A 26,465-nucleotide genomic window follows, 5' to 3' on the forward strand; every position below is an offset into this window, starting at 1 on the left:
ATGGGAAATCCTTACCAGTGTGAGCCAGAGGTGAAGTGGTACCACATCCTTTGGGACATGCGGAGCAAGGAGTTCCGGCAGTGGTATCTCACGAAAAAATACCGTGACATGCGGATCATGTACAAGTACGAGAGTCACATCTTGTACCAAAAGGCAGGAATGGGATTTCTAATGGCAGCCGTGTTTATGTCGGTTTTCAGCTCCGACCTGGCGGTGGCGGTGTTTCGGTGGCCAACGGAAGATCCCAATGAGCTCTTGAAGAGTCGGGTATGGCAAAAGTATCACAACCTTGTGAACGAGCGCAAGGAGTATGCAGAGAGGCTTCTCCAAGACTCCAACTACGTTCAGAAAAAGAACAACTCCGGCGAGTAGCTTAATTTCACACATTGTCAAAAGCAGTCGATTTCTCGCACGCATGGCACAAGCATTGCTTGGTCTCTTGAAAGCTAAACACCCTCAAAATATCGCAAATGTACCCAGTTACTGCGCTCTCGGTCCTCTAAGGAAGGACAGAGGCGGGGGTGCGCTCTCCACACTAAGGATGGATACATTACAGCCTGGAAAACAACTGATGGGTCATGTTATGGGCAAACTTTGGTACTTCCGCTTGACGCTTTCTTTCTTCTAGATTTCATTTTGCCTCTGATTCCAGCAAAAATGTCTGTCTCTAGATTCCGTCACTCCACGGGGCATGTGGCAAAGCCTCAGCGGCAGCTTCTAAATGTGACATCGTCAACTGCTTTATGGGATGGTAGCAACACTATTTCATGCAACGATAAATTCGTTGCAGTCCCGTGGCAAACCCTAGGTGGAACTGCTGTTTTCAAGCATGATGTCTCCGGAAGACTTGCGCCAAACCCACCCATTGTACTTGGTCAAGAGGGTCCAATCATCGACGTCAAGTTTGACCCCTTCGACAACCAAAAGCTCTTTACTGCCAGCGAAGATGGCAGCATCTTCGGCTGGGGTATTCCAACAGATGGACTGAAATCGAACATATCCTCTCCACTAGTGGAGCTGAAGGGACACCGCAAAAAGTGTGGCATAATGTCATTCCACCCCAGCGCAAAAGGTGTTTTAGCCTCGGCAGGTGTCGACAGCGTGATTAACGTGTGGGATGTGGAGAGAGGCATCGCTGTTACGACCATCAGTAATCTTTCTGACTACGCCACTGGACTAGAGTGGAATCTACAGGGGTCTCTGTTTTGTACGACCTCTCGCGACAAAGTGCTTCGAACGATTGATCCTCGTAACTCCACAGTAGTGTCATCGGTGGAAAGCCACGCCAGTGCCCGCTCACAGCGGTGCGTCTGGTGCAAGCGAAAGGACACCATAATAACACTCGGCTGCAACAAAAGTCAGCAGCGTCAAATAAAGCTGTGGGATACGCGAAAGTTGGAAAAGGCCTACTCAGTCGTCGACCTCGACCAGTCGAGCGCCACATTTATACCAGTGTACGATGAGGATATAAATCTACTAATCCTCGGCAGCAAGGGCGAGAGCAACGTGAAGTGTTTTGAGCTGATGGATGAAGGCCTCACATTCAGCTACGAGATGAGCTCGCAGGATCCTATGAAGGGTCTGTGCATAATGCCGAAGTGGTCCCTAGACGTGAGGAAATGTGAATTTGACCGTCTGTACCAGCTGACATATCACAGTCTTTTGACCATCGAGATGCTGCTTCCTAGGAAACAATCTTGCATAGAGTTCCAAAGGGATGTGTTTCCTTCCACATTTGCAGACCACTCTGCAATCTCGGCCGATGAGTTCTTCAGGGGTACTAACGCTACTCCCCGTGAGTACGACTTGTCTGACTTATTTAATGGTCTGTCGCCGCGCCTGCTGGGAGAAAGCAAGTCTTCCTTTCAGAAGACTCCTGTGGCGGCGCAAGCAGCAAAATCACCAATGAAGGAGCCAAAGGAGGAGACCGTCAAGAGGAGCGAACACTGCGCTGTCTCCACCCCAGCGCCACACGAGGGTGATGCATCCTCAACCAACGACAGGACAACAACCCACGTGGATCCGTGCGGCAACATGGAGCAGGAGGAGAATTTCCATCGAAAGAAGCGCTTCCAAGAGCTACTGGAAAAAGTTCGGACTTGCCACCAGGAGATTGAAACTCTTCGAAAAGCACTTCAAGAAAAAGAGTCACAAATGTTGAAAGTGTTAGAGGACATCCAGTCAATGTAATGCGGTGCTCCGCTTGTTTTGTAGACGGGTCAGAAGTGACCCACATAGTCTCTACTCTGTCTCCGTCAGTCAATCTGATGTGATTTTGCCGGAGGAAAAAAGGAAAGGTAGGTTACACAACTCCCATATACTGTTGTGCACTTATTTTCTCACTGTGTGCCCTTCCTGATGCCGGGGGAGACCTCCGCGTGGTACCAGGGTCCAGTCCCCGCGGTGTGTGTGTGTGTGGGGAGAAGCCATGCAGCTCCCCATCCCTGCCGATGCCGGGCCAGTTCTGGTGGTGACAGGGTCACGTGCCTGCGGCGCAGGGGGCCCAGAGCGCCTCGTCGCTACTGATGCCGGTGGCCATGTCCTGGGCGGCGTTGCGTCTGGGCGACCCGCGGCAGTGCACACGCTTGTGCCACCCATGTGCCAGGCACGGCGTCGGCGTGGCCCGAGCGCGCCTCACCCGGCCCTCGCTGCCTGCTGGTGGGGAGCCTGCGCCACCCCGAGGGATGCGCCGGGTGGGGGCCGGCATGACGGTGGCGGCGGCGGGGCGACCTGCGGAGCGGTGGGCAGAGCTTGGGGCAGAGGCCGTGCTGGGATGCCTGGGCCGGCGCACTGCTGCAACGCGTGTCAGCGGCTGCTTCGCCCCACGCGGTGGGTCTGTGATGGGCCGGCGTGGCGTGGCGTTTAACTGGTACTGTGACAAACAATAGGCAAAGTGATGAAGAAGAGAAAAAGAAGCATTAGTTTTCATACGCTTTCACTGAGCCTGTTAGTAGGAGGCTAAAGGAGACTCGATCTGTAGGGCTTGCCGGTGTCTGCGTACGCTTTTTATCAATGGCTCTATTCCTGTTTTCCCATCTTTTTTTTCCCATCGATGCGTCACGTTAACCCGAGGCGCTCTACACTATTCACCCTTCCAAAGCTTTTCTGTCGGTATGTTTAAGGAAGATGAAGCAGCTCTTGAGCCCCAAGACAGCTCGACACGCACGCCTTTTTCGGCTCGCAAATAGCCTAGCGAGTCAGAAGGGAGTGCCTCAAAGCGATGGTGAGAGGCTTTCATGGGTGAACTCCCACGTAAAGCGAACTCAAGATATGGAGCTTTCGAGGGCGGAGGAAGCGTTGCGCGAACGGATGATGCCTTTAGAAGTAGGTGATAATGCGGTCATTACCAACAACCAGGCAACACACGGTAATCTTTTTCACTTTCGCGAGTATCCGATGTATCCTGGAGAGTATGTTCCTGCTGGACACAACACCCTTTCGTCACTGAAGGACGAGCTGCGAAGTGACTTGACCGCGCAATCTCTTAAGGAGGCTTGGATGCGCGTAAGCGGAGGAATGTACTTCAAATCAATTGATGACTACTACGCCTCTGTAGACGGGTTAGATGAGGAGCAACTGGGTGAGATCGTGTCAGCATTACTCCCAGATTTACGCAAGTATGAGTCGCAGGCGCTGGTGACCAAGGTTCTCGAGTCACTCAGCAAGCCTGCCGACTCCCCCTCGCGTCAACTGAGCAGGACGATCACTGCCGATGCAGTTGGCCTAGATAACGCACCTGGTCACTACACAAACTTCCTCGAGTGGATGGGTCGAATGACAGAAACAAAGGCATTCAAAACAGAGCATGCTCTTTTCGAGTTCACCCGGAGGAAGTTCAATCGCGATGACGTGCGCGTAATGTTTGAAAACTACAACCTGATGAGCAAGGCCACTCTCGAGGCCGACAGCTCCGATAGCTACAGTCACTTCTACACTGTACTTAACGACTTTTCGCGCAAGGTAGCCGGCGAAGATACACGACATCAGATAGGTGTGCGTATCGACCCAGCCGAGGTCGATCCCGAAACAGGTATTGCAGTTGGCCATGGTCGCGCAGATGGGCAGAAGTACATGTTCACAGCCCTGATTCGGGAGAACCGTGATCACAACGGTTCCATCACTCTTCTCGGAAAGTCACTCTCTGTTGCATTCGATGATAAGTCCTGGCTGATGGAAATGGTGCTGATGCCATTCGACGAGGCAAGACTGGACTTCCACGACTTTGATGTGAGCATCATTTCTGAAGGCAAGGCGATGCCTTCTTTAGCGAATGAGATCGCCGCTTTTGCTTGCAGGATGGCGGTGGCAAACGCCATAACGAAGCTTCTTCCGCTAGCGCGTATTCCTTTGAAGAAGTCTGGCTTGCTTTCTGTGGATCGTCGAAGGGAGCCAGGCCAGTTCCCAGGTTTCGTGGACGGAAAGAAGAACAAGAGGAAGTTTGCGAAGCGTTAAGACATTGTGAGCGTCTTTTTTTAGTTGTAATCCCAACATAGACAAGCGCAAAGTAAGGAGACAATCAATAGAGAAGGGTGCTTTACGCTACACTCTGCTACCTCTCGTTCTGACGCAGCCGAGAGGTCCTTGAGGGCGGCGTATTCACACTGTTCCAGACACTCGACGGCGCTGGTGGCCCGGTGCACCTTTGCGCGTCAAATACTATACATCCTCTGTCTTCGCCTTCTCTCCCACCTGATTCATCTTCTCTCCTCTCTTCTTTCTGTGCACCGCCGTCATGTATTGCTGCCGCCACCACGCCTTGTGTGGAGACACGGAAGTGGAAGAGGCTGCCGCGCGTGCCATAGAAACTCGTTGCCACATCCAAGGTGTGGGTGTCTGCGCGAACATCAGAGCAGCGCCATGATCCTTCTCATGCTGCTGGCTGCGCTGCTGTGGGGCGTGACGAACCCACTGCTGAAGCACTACAGCCGCGGGATGCCGAGCCGCGGGTCTGCGAAGGATGACACCCTTTTTCTTCTGCGGAGACCAAAGTACCTGGTGACACAGGCTGTGAACCTAAGCGGCTCCGTCGTGTTCTTTTACTCGCTGCGCGAGGTGGACGTGTCGGTTGGCTCGATTGTAGTGAACTCACTTGCATTCGTGATCACTGTGCTGATGAGTGTGTTTGTTCTGCGCGAGGGCCTGTTGTGCCCGCGGACTGCTACGGGGTGCCTTCTGGTGATGGTGGGAACTGGTCTGTGCACTTACTCGTCTGGCGCGAGCTGAGGGCGCGCTGTGCTTGGGTTTCCCGTGTGTCGGCGGCACCGCCTATGCGCTTGTACGCATGTTTTGCAAATGTGTGCATGGACGGCGGAAGCAGAAGCGACTGGTAAGCGTCGCCGGTGTGAGGATGTGCGTGCGCCTTCGTACTATACAATGTGTGGCGTTTTGGCCTTGCAACAAACATCCCTGGGTTCATTCTTCTGTGAGCCACGCGGTATTGCGCGCGCTTTATTGGCCCCTGCTGTCGCTCTCTCCCTTTCTCGGCATCCCGGTGCGCATCATAAGCAGCAAGGCAGGCAAAGGGCGCCAGGGTGATGTGCCTCTCTGTTGCCCTCCCGTCCCGTGTGTGTGCGCGGCGCGATGTATCCAAGCATGCCCCTCTCGGCAGACGATGCATACATGCTTCTCCACTTCTGCTTTCTCGCTCTCTTTCTCATTCTCTCCTATTCTCTTGCTTGCGTTCACACCCCATTCCCTCTCTCTACCTGCTCACGTTTGCCGTCCGTCCGACACACACCCCGTGAAGAGGGGCGAAACCCCGGCCGTATGTTCTTCTCCAGGGCTTTTTGCTTTCGGGACTCTGCACTCACTCCCACGATTTTCCCTGTAGGTACCACAATGCAGCTGGTGCTGGTGCTGCTGTTGCTACTACTGTGCATGCCGGAATTTGTTACCGCTGCACTGGACATGAAGCTCGTGATGGTTCAGCTGCTGCACCGGCACGGCGCTCGCACGGCTGAGCCGAGCTACAACAAGACTCAGATCTGCGACAGCACCCCATGCGGGTACCTCACGTGGCCTGGGATTGAGATGCTTGGCAAGACGGGCGCGTTCCTGCGGAGCCGCTACAACACAGACGCCTCTGTTGTGTCTGAGCCCATGTTTCCGTCAGAGGACTACGACTTGGATGTCGCATACAGCCGGTCCACCGATGTGCCGCGGACGCTGCAGAGCGCCGAGTCGTTCCTGCGCGGCTTCTTTCCGAACTTGACGTCCCTGTACCCCGCCATTCACACAGTGCCAGAGGAAGACGACTACCTTCTGTACACGAACTACGTACCGCAATTCCAGTTTTATTGGAGCCTGGATATGGCGGGTGTGCGGGGTGTTTGCAACCCGGTTGTAGATTGGAACTTTCCTGACTTTCACACGCTGACGGCGATGGCTCAGGAGGTGCACAGTGAGGGGTACTGCAGCAATTTTACACGGCGCACTGATTGCGCCTTTGTGCTGTTTGATATTGCCGTCGCTAAGAAGCCCATCGGAGAGCTGGACAATTATCCGCTGTTGAAGGCCAACCTGGACGGACTGAGTCAGGTGGCTCGCGAACACTTTGCGAGGCAGTATGTGTACAACCGCAGCGACATCCGATGCTTTCAGCAAGGGAGCTCTGGGCAGCCAATTCTGCAAGAGTTCGTGAAGAACATCGGGGCGGCAATGGCGGGCTCCAGCAGGTACAAGCTGTATCACTACAGCGCGCATGACACAACGCTGAGCCGGATTGCATGCTCGCTGCAGGACACGGCCGACGATGGGCTACTGCCTCCCTTTGCGCAGACGCTCGTCCTGGAGCTGATGCAAAACCTGTCAGATTCGTCGTACCACGTGCGTGTGCTGCGCGGGCACCCCGCACAGAATCCTGCATCTGGCTTCGAGTTTGCGTGGGAACCAGACTGGCAGCTGAAGTGCATGGACGCGTCTGGGCAGCTGTACAACGCGAGTAGCAACAGGTGCTCCGTGACTGACTTCACGCGATTTGTGCAGTGGAGTGCTGCTCCGGTGACGTCGATGGGGTACTGCTACCTTGACGAGAAGTATCGGCAACTGCGCAACTGTCCGGAAGGCGGGATCGAGGCTGGTGAAGCGTGGCAGACGCTGTCCAGCGGATGCAAGTACTACCGGAAGCGGTGCCCGTCGTACTCGTGCGACGCCGGGTACATGCTCAACAGCGTGTCGTTGCAGTGCGTGTGTGTTGCTCTCTCGTGCCGCTCGCCGTTCAGAACTGCTGTGCCAGAGTTGCCGGATGGCAGTACTGGCGGCGCGGCGAACACCGCACCTGCCAAGACCACCGAGCTGAGTGCCGGCGGCATGGCTGCCATAGGAATGGGAACATTCTGCATTGGTGTTCTTCTCGGTGCTGTCGTCACCGCTGCGGTGCTTCTCTGGAAAAAGCATCGCAAGAGCACCCCCCCCTCCGAGGTTTGAAAGGTGCAGGAGGAGGCATGTGAGGATTCACCGACGCGGGCGGGTCCATCTTGTGCTTTTGGCTTCCCTTACACTGTCATTAGCGCAATGGTCAAGGCCTAAGCAGCGATCACGGCGCACGCCAGATAATGCAAAGCACTGTCTCCTCCCAAGTAGAAATAAGCAGCATCCAATGGACAAAACGCGACCTAAACACTCTACTGATTTGTAAATCCAGGGTCCCCCTCTCTTCTTTTGTGGTCGTATTGTGCGGATGTTTATGTGGTTTACTGTCCTCTTTCTTCCGGATAAACGCGCGATATGGCACCACACCAATCAGGTGGCACGTGGGGCCTTCACAAGACATGGATTCGTGTGCACAGAAGCTGACATGCTTTTTTCCCCCCTCCCTCTTCCTCTGATCGTTGATTGACTCATGCAGGCGCGTGTACCATCAAGGCGCGCGACTCAATAATATCCCGCACTCGTTTTGCGTCTGACGTACTGTGGAGCGTGATGGATCTTCACCGGAAGACACCTTTAAATACCATCTACGGAGGATACACGTTAGGGCTCTAATGTGCAGTCGAGGGAAAAGAAACAGAACCCAATGGGCTGTGATTGCCAGTGAAGGACACTGATACTGCCGCTATCATTGTCGTCTGTTTTCATGCACGTCTTGTCAACTCGCTCTAATGCTGTCGTGCATCATGCCGCTCTATTCAAACACACATTCTCCCCCCCCTTTTATCGCATCCACGCAGAAAGAAGGAAAGGCTCCTATCACAGGATAGTTTGGAGCATAGCACGATCTGTGTTTTTTTCCCTCAAACTTACAATAGGGGGGAACGACCCGTACCGCTTGTCCTGTGCACCATCTTCTCTTGGTGGACATGGGTCATCACCCTTATGCAGCAGCTGCGAGTAGGGGAATGAAGCGCATCGTTGCACCAAAGCGATGGTCGATCGTAAATCACGTTGAGCACCCTCCGCTTATGCCGAAGCAGCTCTTACAGGGTGTCTGCGGCGGGCTGCGGTGGCTCGAGTCTAAGAACCTCGCTGAGTTCTTGGCAAAGCGCGCCATCGAAGACGGTTTTCCCTGTACAAAGAAGCAGCGGAGGGCTTTCGACGTGCGACCACCACCACCATCGCGTCCAGGACCTCGCAAGAGCCGACTGCACAAAAAGAGTCTGGCGCGCCGCCCTGACGGGGCTGTACGACGGACTGAGGGCACTCTGGAGCCACCTCGCACGACAGGTGCCAGTGACGCCCTCGTCTCTTCCAGCACAGCACTTACGTTGAGCTCCTCGTCTGTCTTGGATGCTCTGGTGCTACGGGAAAAGCAGAAACGACTCGTTACGTACGACGTTTTGGACTGTACATTTGGCTCCGGCTTTCACACTGGTGTGGTGCTTGAGAACGGTCGACCATACACCCGAGTTGTTGCGATGGATTGCGACGTGGCGGCGACGGTGAGCGCGCGCAAGATCGCTGATGAGTTCGGCGCCAAAAGGTTTCGATTCTATGCACGTCCCATGTCGGAGGCCAAGGCCATGTTTGGCGAGCGTTCCTTCGATGCCGTTATGATTGACCCTGGACCGTCGTTCACTCAACTCGAGAACCCTGAGCGGGGCTTTCTTCTGGGTGATGAGAGCGACCATGCACTCGACATGCGCTACGGGCTGATGTACAAGCTCGGGGCGCTAGAGTACCTCAACACGGTGCCGCAGCATGCCCTCTCCGGCGCTCTCGCTTCCTACGAGCTGCTGACTCCTCAGCAGTCCATGAAGCTGGCTCGAGCCATTCGGCAACGGCGCCCCTTCGGTGGCGCGCATCGCGTGCTAGAGGTGGTGGAGGAGGCAGGTAACGAGCTCCCTGAAGAGGGGTGGATGAGCCAAGGTAGCCGACGGAAGACTTCGATGTCATGGAACTTCATAACGTCGTTGAGATGCATCGTGAACCACGAGCGCCAGGAGCTGAGCGAAGCCCTGCAAAATGCGCTGCTGCTCCTGCGCGCCGATGGTCGACTTGTTGTCTTTTCTCGTCTCCTGTGGGAGGAGAAGCTGATCTCCGCCACTATCAGCCAGCACCCGCATGCTCTGCTAAGTTACTCGGAGGTTATTCCCATCGACGAAGTGCAGGAGCACGGCCACTCACGCCACACAAAGATGTGGATTGTCACTCGCACCCACAGCTCCTCGTACGTTCTCAAGAACAGTCAGGAGCTCACGGAGGAGGCGGTACAGGAGAGCTCGATGCGGTGGATGGGCGGCCTCTTCGCTGGCCAGACGTTTGGCTTCCCAGCGAACAACTTCACTTTTGAGAGCAAGGATCGGAAGGACTGGGCCGCAGTGCGCAGAAACAAGAACCCACCACCCTTCGACAGCGATGATGATCCACGAGGCTAATACATGCGAAGCGGAGGGAGAGCGGGATGGGAAGGGCACAGATACGAAAAGTGGAGCGGGTGGTGTGTGCGTGTGTGGGGATAATGCAATGACGTGGACTGCACGCTCGGGGACTGGGCTTCTGCGCGTCGTGCGCCTGGTTCGTGATCGAGAGTTGCCAATTCAGTTACACAGCCTCACTTCACCAAAGAAGCCTTCTACTTGTTTGCATCTGTTTCTCCACCCATTTCCTTGCGCGCACTCGTCCGAGAGATGAGGACACTACAACTGTTTGCCGTCATCATTCCATTTTGCTGTTTTGCTTTTCTCTACGTTGGTGCGTCATACTCACAGACAGAGACAAACGAGTCGATGCAAATGAAGTGTGCAAACAGCACTTTCGCCGCTCCCCTCACAATTTCTTGGACTATTCATCACTCCACCCACCAATCTGCGCGTCCAAGCGATGGGTAACGCGTGCTTGTATGCTTTCTGTAGGAAGTGGCCAGGTGGAAGGGCAAGAGGGGGTGGAGTAGGGGCAGGGGGGGGGGCCTTGTTAATGCACCAGCACACGTGCAGCGTCTTTTCCCTAGAAGTGACCGTACTGCCGACGACTTTTCGCGCGTGTGTTCTTTTGCTATCGATTTTATCATTTCCCCCTTTCCACTTTCCGCTTCTCCTCCGTTTACCGTCGTTGGCATACCTGCACTCGTACATCACACAAAGGCATACGCACAAGAACCCCACACGATCTACTTGCGCTTATTGAGTTTTGTGCGAGGGAAGCACAGATGTGTGGCTACCTTGGCTTTCACGTCAAGTCTCAGCGTTTGTTTGCTGTTTGTTTTTGCTGTTTCGCTGCTCTGGGGGACAAGTCCTTCTTAGGACGTGGCTCGCACCTTTTCCTTTCTTCGCAGTGCACAGGAGGTGCAAGGCGGATAGCTTGGGACTCTTTTCACCCAGCTTGTCGGCGTTGAAACACTGCGCACACGGTCAAGGGTCACACTCCGTCATTTGCTGCTCCTTCCCGTCTCCAGTACGGCTACTGCTGACGAAAATCGTTTCTTTTTCTTTTTCTTAGTTGCCACCTTCTTCACGATGAGGCCGGGATGGGCGCTCGCGTCGTTCATGGAGCACTGCAATGCCCGCAAACCTGGTCGTAGCTGCGTAGTCCTTACCGGGGCGGGTTGCAGCACGGAGAGCGGTATCCCCGACTACCGCGGGCCCAACGGTCGGTATCACCGCGCCGATTTCGTCCCGCTGACCTTTCAGAAATTTATGGGCGACGACAACGAAAAGCGACGTTACTGGGCCCGCAGCATGCTCGGGTACTCGACCATGTCTGGCGCCTCCTGCAATGCCACTCACATGGTGCTGCAAGCCTTCACCAAGTCCGGGGCTGTGTCATACATTCTCACACAGAACGTTGACGGGCTGCACCACCTCGCTATGTATGGCGGCGTAGGTGATGCGGAGGAGAAGCACTACTACAAATACACCACAAGTGATGCGCCACTGACGGAAGTGCACGGCAACATCCACAACGTCATTTGTACATCCTGTGGCTTTCTCATGCCACGCGCGCGTCTGCAGCGGGAACTGAGAGAAAAGAATTCAGGTCTGTATGAGGAGTACGGGGAGGATCTGTCGCGTGTGCGACCGGACGGTGACTACAGTGCGCCAACGGAAGCGGTGAATTCGATGCAGCTCGTCATGTGCCCCCAGTGCGACGGCTTCTTCAAGCCGCATGTCGTTCTGTTCGGAGAGAACGTGCCGAAGCCAATTGTGGAATCTACAATGAGTGTTATCGGCGACAAGGCCTCCTGTCTGTTGTGCCTCGGTACCTCCCTGCAGGTGTACAGTGCCTATCGGTACGTCCTAGAGGCAAAACAGTTGGGAATTCCGGTGGCCATTGTCAACTCTGGAACGACGCGGGGTGATCCCATTGCTGACCTCAGGCTTAATGTAGAGAGCGTCGGAAGCGTGTTGGCGGAGACGGCACATGAGATACTTGGGGTACCGGCGCCCATGTTCTTCAACCGCAAGACGATTCAACTCTAGCCGCTCTATTATGCAAACCGTGAGTGGCGTATGGGTGATTTTTTTGTCTTGGAGTTTCCACCTATCTCTCTTACAACTTCCTCCTTCCTGACCTCTTTAAGCGCTTCTCCCTCTTTCATCTCTTCTTTCACTCACTGTGCACCTCAACTGCTGCTTTTTCTTTTTCTGAGCTCTACTCTACATCCCTGATGATAAGGGCAGCCCTCCGCGTGGTACCAGGGTCCAGTCCCCGCGGTGTGTGTGTGGGGAGAAGCCATGCAGCTCCCCATCCCTGCCGATGCCGGGCCAGTTCTGGTGGTGACAGGGTCACGTGCCTGCGGCGCAGGGGGCCCAGAGCGCCTCGTCGCTACTGATGCCGGTGGCCATGTCCTGGGCGGCGTTGCCCGAGCGCGCCTCACCCGGCCCTCGCTGCCTGCTGGTGGGGAGCCTGCGCCACCCCGAGGGATGCGCCGGGTGGGGGCCGGCATGACGGTGGCGGCGGCGGGGCGACCTGCGGAGCGGTGGGCAGAGCTTGGGGCAGAGGCCGTGCTGGGATGCCTGGGCCGGCGCACTGCTGCAACGCGTGTCAGCGGCTGCTTCGCCCCACGCGGTGGGTCTGTGATGGGCCGGCGTGGCGTGGCGTTTAACTGATGTGGCATAGCAGAGAATGGACATGTTGAGGAGAAAACTAGCTTGCCTTGTCTTTCATGCTGCGCGCCACTCTGCGGTGATTTTCCAATGCACCGTTGTGATAGGCACACAGCCTATAATGAGCTACAGGTACGACTAGAGCAATCAGGTTACCGCATCTGTGAAGGCTTAGGGAACACGGAAAATGAGGCGCATTTGTGTGCGTGCGCTTGTATTTGGTATATCCGTCTTCCTGATAATGCGGATCGGGGAGCGTCAGCGCTTCTTCAGCCTCCTTCTCTCGCTTTTTGCTCTTCCTCTCCGTGTCGCTATGGAGTATGAAGATGTGATTCGTTGGTGGCGAGGAACTGTCGGCGTGCGGGAGGCAGTGCAGGAGCAAAGCTTGTCGCTGCCCCTTTCTGCTGGCCTTCACGTTTACGCTACAAGGCAGGCGATCTCTCTTCCGTGCACATCCTGACGCCTACGTGCCCATTCTCTTCAACGGACTTCACCTTCGCTCATCTTTTCTACCCCCTCTTCTGTTTCTCACGATGGGACACACTCATACACGTGCTGGAAAAGTTCAAACGTGAAACTCCGCATCGTTCGCTTTCTAGGTTTTACTCCGCCGTCTTGTGTTGTCACCTCTTGCACTATAGATTTCTGTTCAGCGTCTCAGTCGCTTCCCTCCTTCTCCGGTGCGAGCGCCACTGAAGGCAGCGTGAAAGGAGTACACAACCGCGCACTTGTATTTCTTCGTTCTTCATCTCTCTCTTTTTGACGCCTCTCCTCTCCTCACTCTCTAAGCCTTTCTCTCCCTGAAAGGAAAGCAATACACAATGAACGGTCAGCAACCAGTGATTGTGGTGAATCAGCGCGTGGAGCGCGAGTCTGGCCGCAAGGCGCAGATGAACAACATCGAGGCAGCCAAGACGGTCGCCAGTCTCATCAGCAGCACTCTCGGCCCGTGTGCCATGCTGAAGATGATAATCGACCCCATGGGCGGCACAGTACTGACGAACGATGGGAACTGCATTCTACGCGAGATTGACGTAGTGCACCCCGCGGCGAAGCACATGCTGGAGCTGGCCCGCGCTCAGGACGAGGAGGTGGGGGACGGGACGACCTCAGTGATTATCCTGACTGGCGAGATTCTCAGTCTGGCGCAGCCGTTGCTCGAGCGCAACATCCACCCCCTCAAGATTGTGAAGGGCTTTACCCAAGCACTGTCTGACGCACTGGCGGCAGTGGAGAAGATTGCTACCTCGATTGATCCCGAGAACAAGGAGCAGCTCGAGGATGTGGTGCGCGCCTGCCTTGGCACCAAGTTCAATTCCCGCGAGGAGGAGCTGATGTGCCACATGGCCGTCGAGGCGACGCTGCGCGTGGTGCAGGTGAACCCCATTACTGGCGTTAAGGACATCGATATCAAGCGCTACGCTAAGGTGGAGAAGATCCCTGGTGGCTCCATCACAGAGAGTGTTGTGCTGGATGGTGTCATGTTCAACAAGGACCACATTCACTCGAAGATGCGCCGCTTCATCGAGAGCCCGCGCATCCTCTTGCTGGATTGCCCCCTTGAGTACAAGAAGCCAGAGACGGCCATCAACGTGGAGGTAACCAAGGACACCGACTGGGAAGCCCTACTGAAGCAGGAAGAGGACTACGTCCGAACTATCTGCAACGTCATCATTTCCTTCAAGCCGGATGTAGTGATCACGGAGAAGGGTGCCTCTGACTTGGCGGCGCACTTCCTGTACAAGGCTGGGATCACCTGCATCCGCCGCCTTCGCAAGACGGACAACAACCGCATAGCTCGTGCCACTGGCGCCACTATCGTTAGCCGGGTGGAGGAGCTGACGCAGGAGCACATCGGCACTGCCGGCCTCTTCGAAATCAAGAAGATTGGCGATGAGTACTTCACCTTCATCACTGGTTGTCCTGGTGGCTCTGCGTGCAGTATCTTGCTTCGTGGAGCAAGCAAGGACACGCTGAATGAGATGGAGCGCAACCTGCACGACGCCATGTGCGTGGCGCGCAACATCATCCTCGAGCCGCGCATCGTCTACGGCGCTGCCTCGTGCGAGATGTTCGTCTCCTCCACCCTCATGGCGAAGGCTAAGTCTATTGGTGGCGTAGAGCAGGCGGCGTACCAGGCGGTGGCGATGGCGCTGGAAGTGGTACCGCGCATCCTGACGAGCAACTGCGGCGCCAATGTGATTCGCGTGGTCACGGACCTGCGAGCACGCCACGCAAACCCAGAGGGGTGGTACTGGGGAATCGACGGCCACAGTGGGCACATCGTTGATGTGCGCAGCATGAAGATCATTGAGCCCGCAGCGGTGAAGATTCAGGCGCTGAAGACCGCGATTGAGGCGGCATCCATGATTTTGCGCGTCGACGACATCGTGTCCGGCACCAAGCTTCGCGAGGAGAAGCCACCCGCGAAGTCACAACAGCAGGATGAGGACCCCGAGGGGGCTGCAGAGCCGTAGGAGAGCGGTTGTTGGGAGTTGAGAAAGCAACAGCACCGAGGGAGGCAGAGGCGTGGGGATATGGGGATGGAACACTGAGCGGGGCGTTGTTCTGCCTCCCATCTTCTCCCTCCCTTTCCTCTTTCTCGCTGTCTTTCTTTCTGTGTGCGCGCCACTCGGACGCCTCAGTGCTTCGTAAATGGAAGTAGGGTGAGGCCGAGCGGATCCCGTGCGTTGATGTTGCTGACACTCGTTTGTGATTGTGCGTAGTGATGCAGATTAACTGAGAAGGAAGAAAGGAAAAGGATAGTGTTGCCGGACAGGCGGTGGGGTGGAGAGGGGCTTGGAAGAGACAAGGTGTAGGGAAAAGGCGAGCCACAGTGCGCAACCATTGTGCATATATACAGCGACTCTGCTCTAACGTGAGCGCCTCGTTCTTCCGCCCCAACCCTCTACGTTCACCAATCGCGCAGGGAAAAAATGAGGGACGGTAGAGCGCTCTGGACGCCACACATCCACGGATCTCCCTCTCCCTCCCCGTCCACACGCAAGCATCCGCCACCCTGGATGACTACAGGAAAACAAGAGAAAAAGGATAGCCTTGTATTTAGAGTTGTTTTGTCTGTAGGTTTTGTCTCCCTCACGTTCAGCCCGTGCCACCGAATAATATGCGTGAGGGTGCATAAGGAGAAGCACATGCTCAAGCCTGCGCATTCAGGTGCATGGTTGCATGTTCTGTATGTTGTTGCGTGGATGAGCACTTCTCTTTACCTGGCTTTCACGCTCTTCTGTATATCGCGCAGCGCTGTTGCTGACCTGGCGTGGTACAGTGGTAGGGGGGCGAGGAGTGGTGGTGATGGTGGTGGGGGTGTATTGCAGCAAATAGAGGGACGGCAGCCTTCTCAATATATATATATATATATATATATTTTCTCCCCTCCTCTCCCTTTTCGCTCCTCCGATACATTTAGCATGTCTTTGCGTCTGTCTGTCTGTCTGTCTGTGTGTGCATGCGTGCGTGTGCCCTCAAAAACGCAGAGGAGCAACAGCAGCACAACTGCATCGGTGCGAGAGAGAGAGAGAGGGAGGGGGCGAGGGTTGGGGTTGGGGGAGTGGAGTACGTGGAAAGGGAGGAGGGATAGGGTAGTGGGCGGTGCGACGTCTTGTAGCAAGGCATAGTGTCCTATGCTTACCGTTGGGCGTACAGCGTTTTTCTCGACTGTTTGTTTGTTGTGCTCTCCGTTGATGCTCTCTAAGTAAAAGGTAAAGCCACTTCTTTTCCCCTCTGCAAATCTCACGGGAAAAAAACAAATCAACAATGGAGAATTACTCTGGATACACACCTGCGCGAAGAGCTCCAGCGTCGGATGTAGCAGGCCGGTGAAACATGCGCAAGCTTGCTGAGCTTAATGCGACTTACAGGACTCAGCCGTCTTTTTATCCTTCACGAGCACCGGAAGCGCAGCGAGGGAATTGGAGGCGAATGGTGGAGAGGAGCTGCGGAACGAGGTAGTTGCCGTTCCTTTGTCACCTTCCGTTGTGAGGAGATGAACGCGGACAAAGACACACACACGCAAAGATGAAGAGGAGAGCAGCATGGGAAGGGGCTCCATTTTGACGTTTCAGTGCCCTTCCCCTCGTCTAGGTCTTGTAGTCCTCACTGAACTCCTTACGTGTTCACTGTTCTTCTGGCTTTCTCTCCTTTTCCTTTGCCTTTCGTTTTGTTATTTTTTTTTTTGCCTTTCTTGGAGAGGCACCCACACCCCCTCTTTCTCTCAGCGTGCACATCAGTTCCGCCAACTGAAGCGTGTAGGCAGACCAGCTCATCTGACCAGGGCCCTTTGGAACGACACTGACGTGGGTTTATCAACTGCTTCTGCGTTTTCTTCTGCTTGCGCTAGCGGAGCATGCTTCGTCTGGCTAGGTGGCGCCTGGGAGGCGCCGTTTCCCGTGCTGCCGTCGCCAAACAGAGAGGCCGAAAGCCGGGCACCGAGCCTGCTCGAGGTCGCTCGGCCTCTAGGCCGGGAAGGAAAGTCGTTAGGGAAAGCGCGACGCCTAAGGAAGTTCGTGGGCGGCCTAGTTCCCAAGGCCGGGGCCGGGGCCGCCCTCCTCGAGCCTCTTCTCCGAGCCGGCCAGCCAAGACGGCCACAAAGCCCGAACCTCCAGTGAAGGCAAAGGCGGCCGCCTCTGCGAGTGACACCAATACTAGCACCACATATGCGTCTGCACGGCCAGCTTATATGTCAGCCGAGCGCGAGCAGGAGGTTCTCCAGATGGCGGAGCGCATGCAGGCGAAGGACACAACAACCGAGGTGCCTGTCGCGTCGTTCGCGTACGAAATCCTCAAGGCGCACCCGTCGGTGCGGGACATGGGCTTGCGTGAGCGCATGGACTTCTTGCTCAAGCGCTGGAGCCGACTCAGCAAGGCACAGAAGCTAGAGTACGTGAATGATCCCTTGCGAGGGCTGCTGTGAGAATGGGGGCCGATATGCCGTACGTGTGCTGCGCGTATGCTTGAGGCTCCCGTTGCTTTCGCTATTGTAGTCGTTGTTGTGGCGCAGGACGTATTTCTTTCACCATTTCTGCCCCCTCCGCCTTTCTTGTGCTCTTTCCCCCCTTTTCGTGTTTTGCTCGCCTCGCGTACCCACGTGTCTTCTGCTGGGTTGTTGTATTATCCGTTTCATAGAGTGATACGTGTGTGTGTGTGTGTGCGTCTTCTTGTTTTACGTCTGCCATGTTTCTCTCTTTCTACGAGCTGCAGACTTGCCTGACATGGAACAGAAGAGGAAGGGGCATCAAGGGAGCTGACTGGCAGGTGCTGTCGAGTGAGGGGCCTGATACAGTGAATAGACAACCCCCTCCTTCTTCCCTATCTGGTATAGAATAGTTGAGGCTGAGGAACAAAGGAGAACAGAAGGTGCTGTTACGCAGTAGGGACGACGGGTGTTGGGTCTAACGCGCAGCTACCTGAGTGTTGTCGCTCTTCATTCTGCTGTAAGTGCAGCGCGTGTCGCGCGTACCCACGTACGTTCTGCACGAACGTTTGCGTGTACTCCGTTGCCAACCCCCTCTGTGAAGAGGCGGGTGGCATCCTTAGCACTTACGTCTCTCCTTTTCACAAGCTTCTGCGCCTTGCTTCTTTCCTCTCTGTCTGTCTGTGCTTGAAACACGTGGCGCGCCGCTTCTCCGCTCCAGTGCGTACATCCATCATTCTCTACAAACACGAAAGAGAATACGTGTGGCTGCGGTCATCTAAACACCTGTGTGTGTGTGTGCCCTTTGCATTGGACGGACGCGCTTGCACGATGGCAAGTAGTTCACCTACTCACAGGATCGTAACACGCCCTGCACTGCAGCGAGCACGAGCATCCTTTGCCCTCTGCGTGCCTCATCGCAGTGTGTGTGTCGACGGGTGCGGCTTGCTGCTCTGCAGGCGCAGCGTTGGTGTGCGTCGGCTTTGTGATACTGTCGCTGTAGCGCGGCGGCACGTCAACGAGCGACCCTTTCAAGAGCTCCCAGAGGATGTCTCTCAGGGTGAGGCGTACACCGTGGCCCGGGACGCGTTGCTGCAGCTGAACATCATGATTCGCCGCGGCATCGAGCCAGATGTGCTCATGTACACGTTGCTAATCTCCACCATGGGCCGCGCTGGCCTTGAGTGGCAGGCGTACAAGCTCTTCTCTCGCATGATCGAGCAGAACATCCAGCCTCTACCCGAGACATACGTTGCACTGCGCGACGCCACCTCGCGGAAGCGTGTGGCTTTACGGGAGCAAATTCAAACCAAAATTGAGGAAGCAGTGGATGTGTTCCCGGAGGAGCTGGCCAAAGCGGAGCGTGAGCAGCAGAGGGAAGAAGACCGGCGCTGCATCGCCAAGTTCAACGAGTACATGCGTGGAGTTCTGCCCGCCACAACTTCGAGCGCGCCAATGTCAGCACCATCGTCGACTGCCACGCGTGTTGCACCCGCAGCTGATGGGACAGCGTCTGGAGATTGCGCTGATGCACATCCGAGCGCTTCCGAAGCAAATGCAAGCTCATCCGGCGATACCATCACCACCATGCACATCCGCAATCCCACCGATGCGTGGAACACGACACAGATGGCACAGGGTGTTCGCAGCCATGCACAGTCCATGGCAAAGGGCAACACTGCTGTTGAGCTGCGTGCGTCTCTTGAACGTATGGACGAGGAGGAGCTACGCATCTACCTGGCCGCGCAGCGCCAGCTCCGCCATGGCACGAAGGCGCAGCTTATCGATCGCGTCCTGAAAACAGTGAGTGCAGGCTCGATTCGTGTCATGCTGGAGCGCCGGTCCCACTACTTTCGCTCTGTGGAACAAATCCTGGCCGCCGACCTGCGGCAGCTCAACATGTCAGGCCCCGCAGATGTCACGCTGGTGTCGACTACAGACGGCGGTGCCCGTGCAGATGCTGAGCGGGACCGAACCCTAGAGAACGCGGATAAGGAGTCGATGACACCAGAGGTTCTCTACGCCCCGTGGGGTATCCTGCGAAAGCCGCAGCGCCGACGCAGCGAGCTGTCGCCGCCTCGCAACGCGGAGCGGCTGGAGCGCGTTCGCTTGTCCGAGCCGGAGTTGCTTCTCGTTCGCAGCAAGGCAGAGACAAATGACCTGGATGAGCTCCCAGAGTCCTTGCTCCGGCGCTACGCGTACCAGTTTCAGCTTCGCTGGCGTCGTAAGGAGGGGGCGGCGTCACTCCTACAAGCCGTGCAGTGGCATGTTACGACCTATGTTGCAAGCGTGCTTCATCGTGGAGGTGAGGGAGCAGGGTCAGCCGAGTCACTGGCGTCTCCGGTACCCACGCCACCGATTCGACTACAGAAAGAGGCTGAGGGGATGCAGGAAACACTCGACAACTACGAGGCCTTCCGCGTGATCGCGCAGCGTACGAATAATCTACAAGTGGTGGATAGCAAGGAGATCAATCGCCACCTGCGACACGTGCGCCGGGATGCCGTGCGGCGCGAGCACAAGATGGAGAACGCGCTCCGGCGAGAGCGGCACGTAATGGAGGCGGCCGGGCTCGCTGCGTCCGCCAAGTCGTTCACGCCGCCACCTCCGGGGGATGACGGAGAGATGCAGGTACTCGGCGTCATGGCGGGGACGCCACTTAGCGGCGCCGGCCAAGGAGCGGTGCTGGAACCTACCTCTTCGCTGTCGTCAGCGCTGGTGGAATCGCAGAGCCGCGGTGGTACCGGCGAGGCGAGTGGTGAGGGTGAGGACGAGGCTACTGCAAGCGAGCTGCCGCCGTGGGCGCTGTTCGAGGAGGAGGACGAGTTCAATTTGTCTACTGGTCACTTTGGTGACCCCGAGGTAGGCCGATTCCAGGAGCTGAGCGACTCGAGAATGCAGGTGCTGCCGTCTCGTACCGCGCAGGCGCAGTGGTCCATTGACCGTCAGCTTCTCCCCACTCCGCTCAAGAACATTGTACAAGAAGCGGAGCTGGAGCAGCACCAGAGGCATGAGGCGATCGAGAAGGAGTACGAGCGGCGCCTGCAGTATGCGAAGTACCGCAAGTGGGATAGCATGATCACCAAGGCTCAGGAGAGGCGACGGCAGGCGCAGGGCGACAGCGAAGAAGAGGAGGGAGCTAGCGCGGTGGCGCCACTACCGGCGAAGCGCCGCCTTGCACAGTTGCTTCGCAAGGGTCGGGATAGACAGAAGGTGTCGGCAGCAGTGCAGGTCAAGTACAGCCGCAGTTTGTAAATCGACTTTCTACTGCTCCGCCACGTGCCAGCGCAGAGGCACCTTTCTCTGGCTCTCTCCATCGTCTCTGTCATGTGTGCGTGTGCGTCGAATGTTTGGTGGCTGCGCTGCACTCTTTTTCTGTTGGCGTCCGCCCATTGTTCTTGTTTCTTCTCTCACAGACGTACGGAGAGGGGTGCCGATAGCAGACAAAGCGATAGAGCAGAGGATCAGCGCGATACGTGAGTGGCGTGGTGAGGTGGGGCGGAGACAGATTGTACTCGCCACGGCTTTGATGGTTGTGGGCCGGTGGGCAGTCGGAAAGGACTGACGCTCTCTTTCGTCCCCCTCCCATGTGTGTGCGCGTGTGGATGAGGGATCGCACGTTTGGTGGACAGCACAGGTGGTGCGCCCCCGTTTGATCATCCTTGTGGGGGCGATGCTCTCACACACGGTGCTGTCAGGGCGTTTTTCATTTCATTATTTTTTATATATCACTCCCCTGCACTCCCCCCCTCACACACGCACCACATCCCCTTTCGCCTTTATGCGTAGTCGACTTTCATAAGCCACGTGAAGCGCCACGAAACGCTTCCACTAATGTTACCGCCACACAAAGATGCACTTGAGGGAAGCGGTGGAGCAAGTTCCAACCCCCCTCCCCCCCCACCCACACACACGTAGACATACACGCAGATGGAAGATACACGTGTGTACGACGGTTATGTGAGTGCTCCAGGAACTCCACAAACGTTGCTGTCAGCTGTTTTATCCACCATATTTTTCTCTATCGCTGTTGCACCCTCTTTCTCCTTTCCTTTCCTTTATTAGGAGGAGGCGAGGAGGAGAGGGGTTTGTTGCAGCATGCAGAAGCGCCTTGCCAAGGGCCGTACCGTCCCATGCATGCTGCGATATTCTCCCAAATTGCTCTTCCCCCCTCTCTGTCTGTCGCGTGTACATCTTTGCCAGCTCCTCTTCGCACTGTTGTGTCGCGCATCTCCACGCATTCTGATAGGGCTTTCACCTCTCCTCCTTTTCCCGCTTTATAGCACCGTGTGTGCGTGTGCTTTGCGTGCCGCAAGCACATTTGGTCGGAAGTGCTTATCCTCAGCGCTGCGTCATCATTAACCTGCGTCCTTCTTGTCTCTTGCATATTTGGCGAACACACCTACCCACGCACACTCATTCAGAGGGCAGGTGGCTATGTTGCTATCCCACTCACTCCCTCTTTCTTCCCCCACACCCACACACATACATGCAGTCCACTCTTGGTGCGCGGGTTGCTATCCTTCTCATTCTTGACGTCGCCTTCTCTCCTCATAGATTAGAAACAGACGCCTCCCGACCACGCCAACACAGCAGCACACACTAGGCAGCATTTACTATGCCATGACCCACAGGACTGCTGCCACGAGATCCGCACGACCACCTGGTACGGACTGGCAAGACTCCTACTTCACGCTAGAAGAGCGCTATCGGCGATTGCAGAAGCGGTTCAACGCCCAGGAGCAGGAGCTGAAATTGATCAAGGTTGCGCAAAGAAAGGGGGATGCACCGTCTTCCGGTCCATCCTTGTCTTCGGTGTCTGCGCGGCGTCCGACACGACCTGCACATCACTCTGAGGCTCACTACACAGGTGAGTCGCAGCGCAATCTAAGAGCCTCAGGGCCGCGCACTCTGCTGGGCTTTTCGACCTCACGGGGTGGCGACAGCGGTGGTGCACCTGCTCCCGCCTCGCCTGGATTTTCGGCCCCGTCAAGCCAATGGGTAGACTACCACGTTAGCCGCGACGATTCTATCACTGATTACCAACAGCCGCCGCCACCTCCACAGGTCGCTTCGTACACCGATCCTTCATTGTTGCCTAACCAACCGACTGGACAGCAGCAGCAGCTGGATGAAGCAGAGGAGTACATCGCGGTACCCTCTGCGGCTGTCCCTCAGGTGGCTCGGACGGCCGCCATCACCGCGGCAAGCGCGTGGGGAGAGGCAGGTACGCTGCCTGACCCATCTATGGTGTGGGGGACCGATGGTCACAGCAGCATGCAGAATTATGTGGTGGCTAGTGCTCTCTACCACGCCAACGAGGAACTCCGCCGCAAGCTCAACGAGGCGGCGACGGCGCTGCAGACCCTCCAGCAAGATCTAGCGAGCAGTCGTACGCAGAACGCGGCGGTACAGACGCGTCTGGAGAACGTCTCTGTGCAGCTGCACCAGCTTGTGCGTGAGCGCGACCTGTCGACGCAGAAGTACACCAACGCGAGCCGCACAATAGTGGATCTCGAACGCACCCTGCGTGAGCGCATCAGCGAGGAGGAGAAGGTGCGGTTTTCATTGGAAAGCCAAATTACAGAGCTGCGCAGTCGTCTCGTGGTGGGAGCGGACAGCAACGAGTTGCTACAGAAGGACGTGCGCAGCTTGCTCTCTGAGACGCGGGACCGAACGGCGGAGGTGATGAGTCTGCGCTCCAACCTGGCGCTGACCGAGTCCGCCCTGTCGTCGCAGAAACACGTGAACGAGAATATGCTGGTGGAGCTGAAAAGTTTGAATAGCCAGCTTGTGGAGGAGCGCAAGCGACTCATCATGGTAACACGCGAAGCACAGCTTGCCTCTCTCAGTGGGGCGCGTGTGGATGACCTAGAGAAGCAGCTGCAGCGTGTGCAGGAGGAGCGCAGCACCATTGAGCGGGAGCACGTCGGGCTCATGTCGGAGTTTGTGCACATAACAGAAGACGCCCTGCGCCACGCTCGCGAAGAGGTTGCTAGAGACGTCGCGGACTGGAAGGCGGCCGCCACCCACTGGGAGCAGGTGTCCCATCTGCTCTACAAGGACATCGCTGAGCGCACCCAGCACCACCTGCGGTGTCGTGCCGAGTGTGAGGAGGCGCAGGGGCAACGCGACGCGGCAGAGCTGCAGGTGAGTTCACTGAAGAGGGAGGTGGCCTTGCTCATCGCCAAGCTTGACGTGGTATGGCCCACCCACGCGACGGACGCGAAGGGCTTGACGGCGGAAGAGATACTCAACGTCTTCGGGCGCAACGATCGTGCTGGCATTTTTTTGTTTGACGACCGCCGCCGCCGCCGAGCTGCAGCGCTTCGCCGCAGCGGCGCCAAAGGCGTCGATGCGACTGGGGGATCTGCCGCAGAGGAGACCACCGGGGCCGTTGAAGAGGATCTTGGGGGTGGCGAGGAAGATGCTGGCTTTGACCTGGCGGCAGCAGTGCTAAGCGATCTTCCGGCTGACCCGACGACTGTCGCGTGCCAGCTGCAGGAGCTGCACGAGGCAAACGCGACACTAATATCTGAGGTACACCAGCTGCGGCTCACAAACGACCTGCTGCAGGACCGACTGGATGGGCTTATGGGAAGGCAGAGGGAGGACCAGGTCCGCATGACTGCGGCAGAGGTGTCGCTGCAGCAGCGCGAGAAGGCGGGTCATCAGCTGCTGGAGAAACAGCTAGACCGTGTGGCCTTCCTCGAGGCACAGGTGAAGTCATTACGTGGCTATCATGTCCCTGCAAACGCTCCCATAGGCGAGGTCGGCGAGAACGAGAACATCTTTGAGCTGTTCCTTGGCCAACTCGTCGCTGCCGAGGTGCCAGAGGGGATAGAGGTGCCGGAGATGTTCTCCACCATGTTCTGCTCGGCTGACTTCCTGGTGCATGAGACGATCACCACTGGCACTGTGCGCGGTTTCAACGGCTTCTTTGAAGTTACTGCATCGTTCCGCGTGTCCATGGACGCGCTACTATTCTACTACTTTCACACGCGCCAGCTACTGCTTCAGCTGCACCGCGTTCGTGATGCCGACGAAGCAGCTGCCATGACGGTAGCCGAGACAACCGGAGCGGGTGCCGAGGATGCGCATTTCTCAGCGAATGCCGTCGCGGAGACGGGGACTACGCACAGCGCACACAGCGGTAGCACGGACCCAAGCCTGCGCATCGCCGAACACATGTTCGAGACAATCGCGGAGGGTCAGGTGAGCCTGGCGGACATTGTGCTGCGGGAGGACTGCCGCCACTCCGCCCGCCCGACGCTGAAAGGCCACGTGCGCCTGGTCACGCCTGCGGGCCGTCACCTCGCCTCAGTGGAGTTTCGTCTCACAGCGCGGCGCCCCTACTCGGCCGACTTTCTGCGGCTCGTGGAAAAATCGGTGGCAGCCACCGGCACTGAGGGAGCCGCTCCCAACATCAGTAAGGAGGGAGACAGCCAGGATGGCATGTCATCGCACCTACTCGACTGGATGCGGGCCACCGCCAACACTTCGCTCGACGCGGCGTCGCATCAGCGGCAAGAGTCTGGCGAGGACACGACGCTGACCCCACGCCACACGCGTAGAACCGCGATGACCACCACCCCCATTCACTCCCACCACCGTGCTCGGCAGAACCAACTGCAGCTGGTGCCGGTTGTCTCTGCCGACGGGGACACGTCATCGACTACTTCGTCCTTCCTCATCCAACAACAATCGCGCATGGCCGGCACCGCTGGGGCGATGGTGGTGCACCTTCCTCCGCCTTCGCCGCCACCGCTGCAGCGTCGGCCAAGGGCATCTTCGTGGGATGGGAGGGAGGAAAGTGACTTGCAGGCTGCTCGTCACGGAGGTGGAGCCTCGCCCCTCAGCAGCCGAGCCGACCGTGACTCCGTCATGGAGCGCAGCCCCATCTCCGGCTCTTTCATGCACGTCAACCGCTCACTCCTCTCAACGCGGCCAGCAGCTGGCGGGATCGGCGGCGAGGGATCGAGCGTGACGGGGGGAGCTATTCAGTCCCTCTGGGTGGATGTGGAGCGGCTGGAGCTCCCGGCCGACCTGCCACTACCCATTCCACGACTGTCCTGTTATTTTCGTGTCGAGGTCGCCGACCTCGAGGTGTGGCTCGACGCGCCACCCACGCCGCGCTACACGTGGGAGTACACCCTTGACGTGCGAGACAGCAGAGCCGGCGCCTACGGTGTGTCGGTGCCGGTACGCTCCGTCACGCAGCTCGCTGCTGTCCTGCGCGAGCCGCTTGTCGTATTTTTACTCGATGCCGACGCCATGGCGTCCACAAGCGCTGCTGCCGCCACCGACCCGTGCGTGTGGGCCATGGTTGTGTGTGAGTGGGGGCAAGTGGTGCAGCGCCCCAACGAGCCGCAGTCCTTCGCCTTGCCGCTCCTGCGGCGTGATCAGTCCGTTGTGCACGGCGGGGTGCTGCGGCTATCCTTGACAGCCTCCACCATCGGTGTGCATTCGATCCCATCACGTGCAGCATCGTTGCCTTCGCAGCTGCACGCCACGGTAGTGAACACTAGCACCCGGCCTCTCACACCGCCACCACCGATGTCGCCGCCGCAGCCGATGGACCGCTCTATGGAGGAGGAGCTACTGAGACTCGAATACAAGCATCACACCGGGCGCAGCTTCGTGTAGGAGGGTGGGGGAAGGGAGCCCGCCAGCTCTCTGTCTTTGCGTCTCTTCCTCTCTGCGTCTGTCCCTGCCTCCCTTTTCTCCGCTTCACTGTCCACCCATGACCTTGCTCTTTGGCTTTTCTAGAACCATGAAAAAGGTCCGACAAACAAAGAGCAAGGCGAAAAACAAACCACAGCACCACCACCACTACCACCACCACCAAAGCATTGGGGAAATTCATCCGCTACAGTGTCTCCATCCTGCATTTTAAGACCGAGTCCAGGGTGCCGACTGCGCCTCCGTTTTGTGCTCCATTGGGTGCGCGTCGCTCTCTCTTCCTGCGTGAGTGTGTTCCAGACTCCTGATATGTCTCTCCCTGTGTCTCGCCTTTCTCTGACACTTTCACTCTACGATGGTATGGTGTACTTCCA

The 26,465-nt window shown here is 57.0% G+C and overlaps 11 protein-coding genes across 11 annotated transcripts; all 11 read left to right on the plus strand.

The window, feature by feature from the left end:
* Nucleotides 1–372, plus strand: LBRM_23_1250 (conserved hypothetical protein; the record flags this gene model as incomplete). The annotated part of the gene is made up of 1 exon (XM_001565147.1): nucleotides 1–372. The coding sequence occupies one exon, from the start codon at nucleotides 1–3 to the stop codon at nucleotides 370–372; it is 372 nt and encodes a 123-aa protein (XP_001565197.1).
* A 285-nt stretch (nucleotides 373–657) lies between these two features.
* On the plus strand, nucleotides 658–2,190 carry LBRM_23_1260 (putative coronin; the record flags this gene model as incomplete). The annotated part of the gene is made up of 1 exon (XM_001565148.1): nucleotides 658–2,190. One exon carries the CDS (start codon nucleotides 658–660, stop codon nucleotides 2,188–2,190), a length of 1,533 nt encoding a protein of 510 aa, XP_001565198.1.
* Nucleotides 2,191–3,126: 936 nt separating this feature from the next.
* LBRM_23_1270 (conserved hypothetical protein) lies at nucleotides 3,127–4,452 on the plus strand (the record flags this gene model as incomplete). The annotated part of the gene is made up of 1 exon (XM_001565149.1): nucleotides 3,127–4,452. One exon carries the CDS (start codon nucleotides 3,127–3,129, stop codon nucleotides 4,450–4,452), a length of 1,326 nt encoding a protein of 441 aa, XP_001565199.1.
* Nucleotides 4,453–4,857: 405 nt separating this feature from the next.
* LBRM_23_1280 (conserved hypothetical protein) lies at nucleotides 4,858–5,223 on the plus strand (the record flags this gene model as incomplete). The annotated part of the gene is made up of 1 exon (XM_001565150.1): nucleotides 4,858–5,223. The coding sequence occupies one exon, from the start codon at nucleotides 4,858–4,860 to the stop codon at nucleotides 5,221–5,223; it is 366 nt and encodes a 121-aa protein (XP_001565200.1).
* A 357-nt stretch (nucleotides 5,224–5,580) lies between these two features.
* Nucleotides 5,581–7,425, plus strand: LBRM_23_1290 (membrane-bound acid phosphatase 2; the record flags this gene model as incomplete). Its single annotated transcript, XM_001565151.1, has 1 exon — nucleotides 5,581–7,425. One exon carries the CDS (start codon nucleotides 5,581–5,583, stop codon nucleotides 7,423–7,425), a length of 1,845 nt encoding a protein of 614 aa, XP_001565201.1.
* A 911-nt stretch (nucleotides 7,426–8,336) lies between these two features.
* On the plus strand, nucleotides 8,337–9,812 carry LBRM_23_1300 (S-adenosyl-methyltransferase mraW-like protein; the record flags this gene model as incomplete). The annotated part of the gene is made up of 1 exon (XM_001565152.2): nucleotides 8,337–9,812. One exon carries the CDS (start codon nucleotides 8,337–8,339, stop codon nucleotides 9,810–9,812), a length of 1,476 nt encoding a protein of 491 aa, XP_001565202.2.
* Nucleotides 9,813–10,889: 1,077 nt separating this feature from the next.
* LBRM_23_1310 (sir2-family protein-like protein) lies at nucleotides 10,890–11,852 on the plus strand (the record flags this gene model as incomplete). Its single annotated transcript, XM_001565153.1, has 1 exon — nucleotides 10,890–11,852. One exon carries the CDS (start codon nucleotides 10,890–10,892, stop codon nucleotides 11,850–11,852), a length of 963 nt encoding a protein of 320 aa, XP_001565203.1.
* Nucleotides 11,853–13,300: 1,448 nt separating this feature from the next.
* Nucleotides 13,301–14,956, plus strand: LBRM_23_1320 (putative T-complex protein 1, gamma subunit; the record flags this gene model as incomplete). Its single annotated transcript, XM_001565154.1, has 1 exon — nucleotides 13,301–14,956. The coding sequence occupies one exon, from the start codon at nucleotides 13,301–13,303 to the stop codon at nucleotides 14,954–14,956; it is 1,656 nt and encodes a 551-aa protein (XP_001565204.1).
* Nucleotides 14,957–17,175: 2,219 nt separating this feature from the next.
* On the plus strand, nucleotides 17,176–17,409 carry LBRM_23_1330 (conserved hypothetical protein; the record flags this gene model as incomplete). The annotated part of the gene is made up of 1 exon (XM_001565155.1): nucleotides 17,176–17,409. The coding sequence occupies one exon, from the start codon at nucleotides 17,176–17,178 to the stop codon at nucleotides 17,407–17,409; it is 234 nt and encodes a 77-aa protein (XP_001565205.1).
* A 1,107-nt stretch (nucleotides 17,410–18,516) lies between these two features.
* Nucleotides 18,517–20,664, plus strand: LBRM_23_1340 (conserved hypothetical protein; the record flags this gene model as incomplete). The annotated part of the gene is made up of 1 exon (XM_001565156.1): nucleotides 18,517–20,664. One exon carries the CDS (start codon nucleotides 18,517–18,519, stop codon nucleotides 20,662–20,664), a length of 2,148 nt encoding a protein of 715 aa, XP_001565206.1.
* Nucleotides 20,665–22,656: 1,992 nt separating this feature from the next.
* On the plus strand, nucleotides 22,657–26,055 carry LBRM_23_1350 (conserved hypothetical protein; the record flags this gene model as incomplete). Its single annotated transcript, XM_001565157.1, has 1 exon — nucleotides 22,657–26,055. One exon carries the CDS (start codon nucleotides 22,657–22,659, stop codon nucleotides 26,053–26,055), a length of 3,399 nt encoding a protein of 1,132 aa, XP_001565207.1.
* Between the last annotated feature and the right edge of the window lie 410 nt (nucleotides 26,056–26,465).

The sequence above is a fragment of the Leishmania braziliensis genome, chromosome 23 (genome assembly GCF_000002845.2).
Source record: "Leishmania braziliensis MHOM/BR/75/M2904 complete genome, chromosome 23".
Taxonomy (NCBI): Eukaryota; Euglenozoa; class Kinetoplastea; order Trypanosomatida; family Trypanosomatidae; genus Leishmania; species Leishmania braziliensis.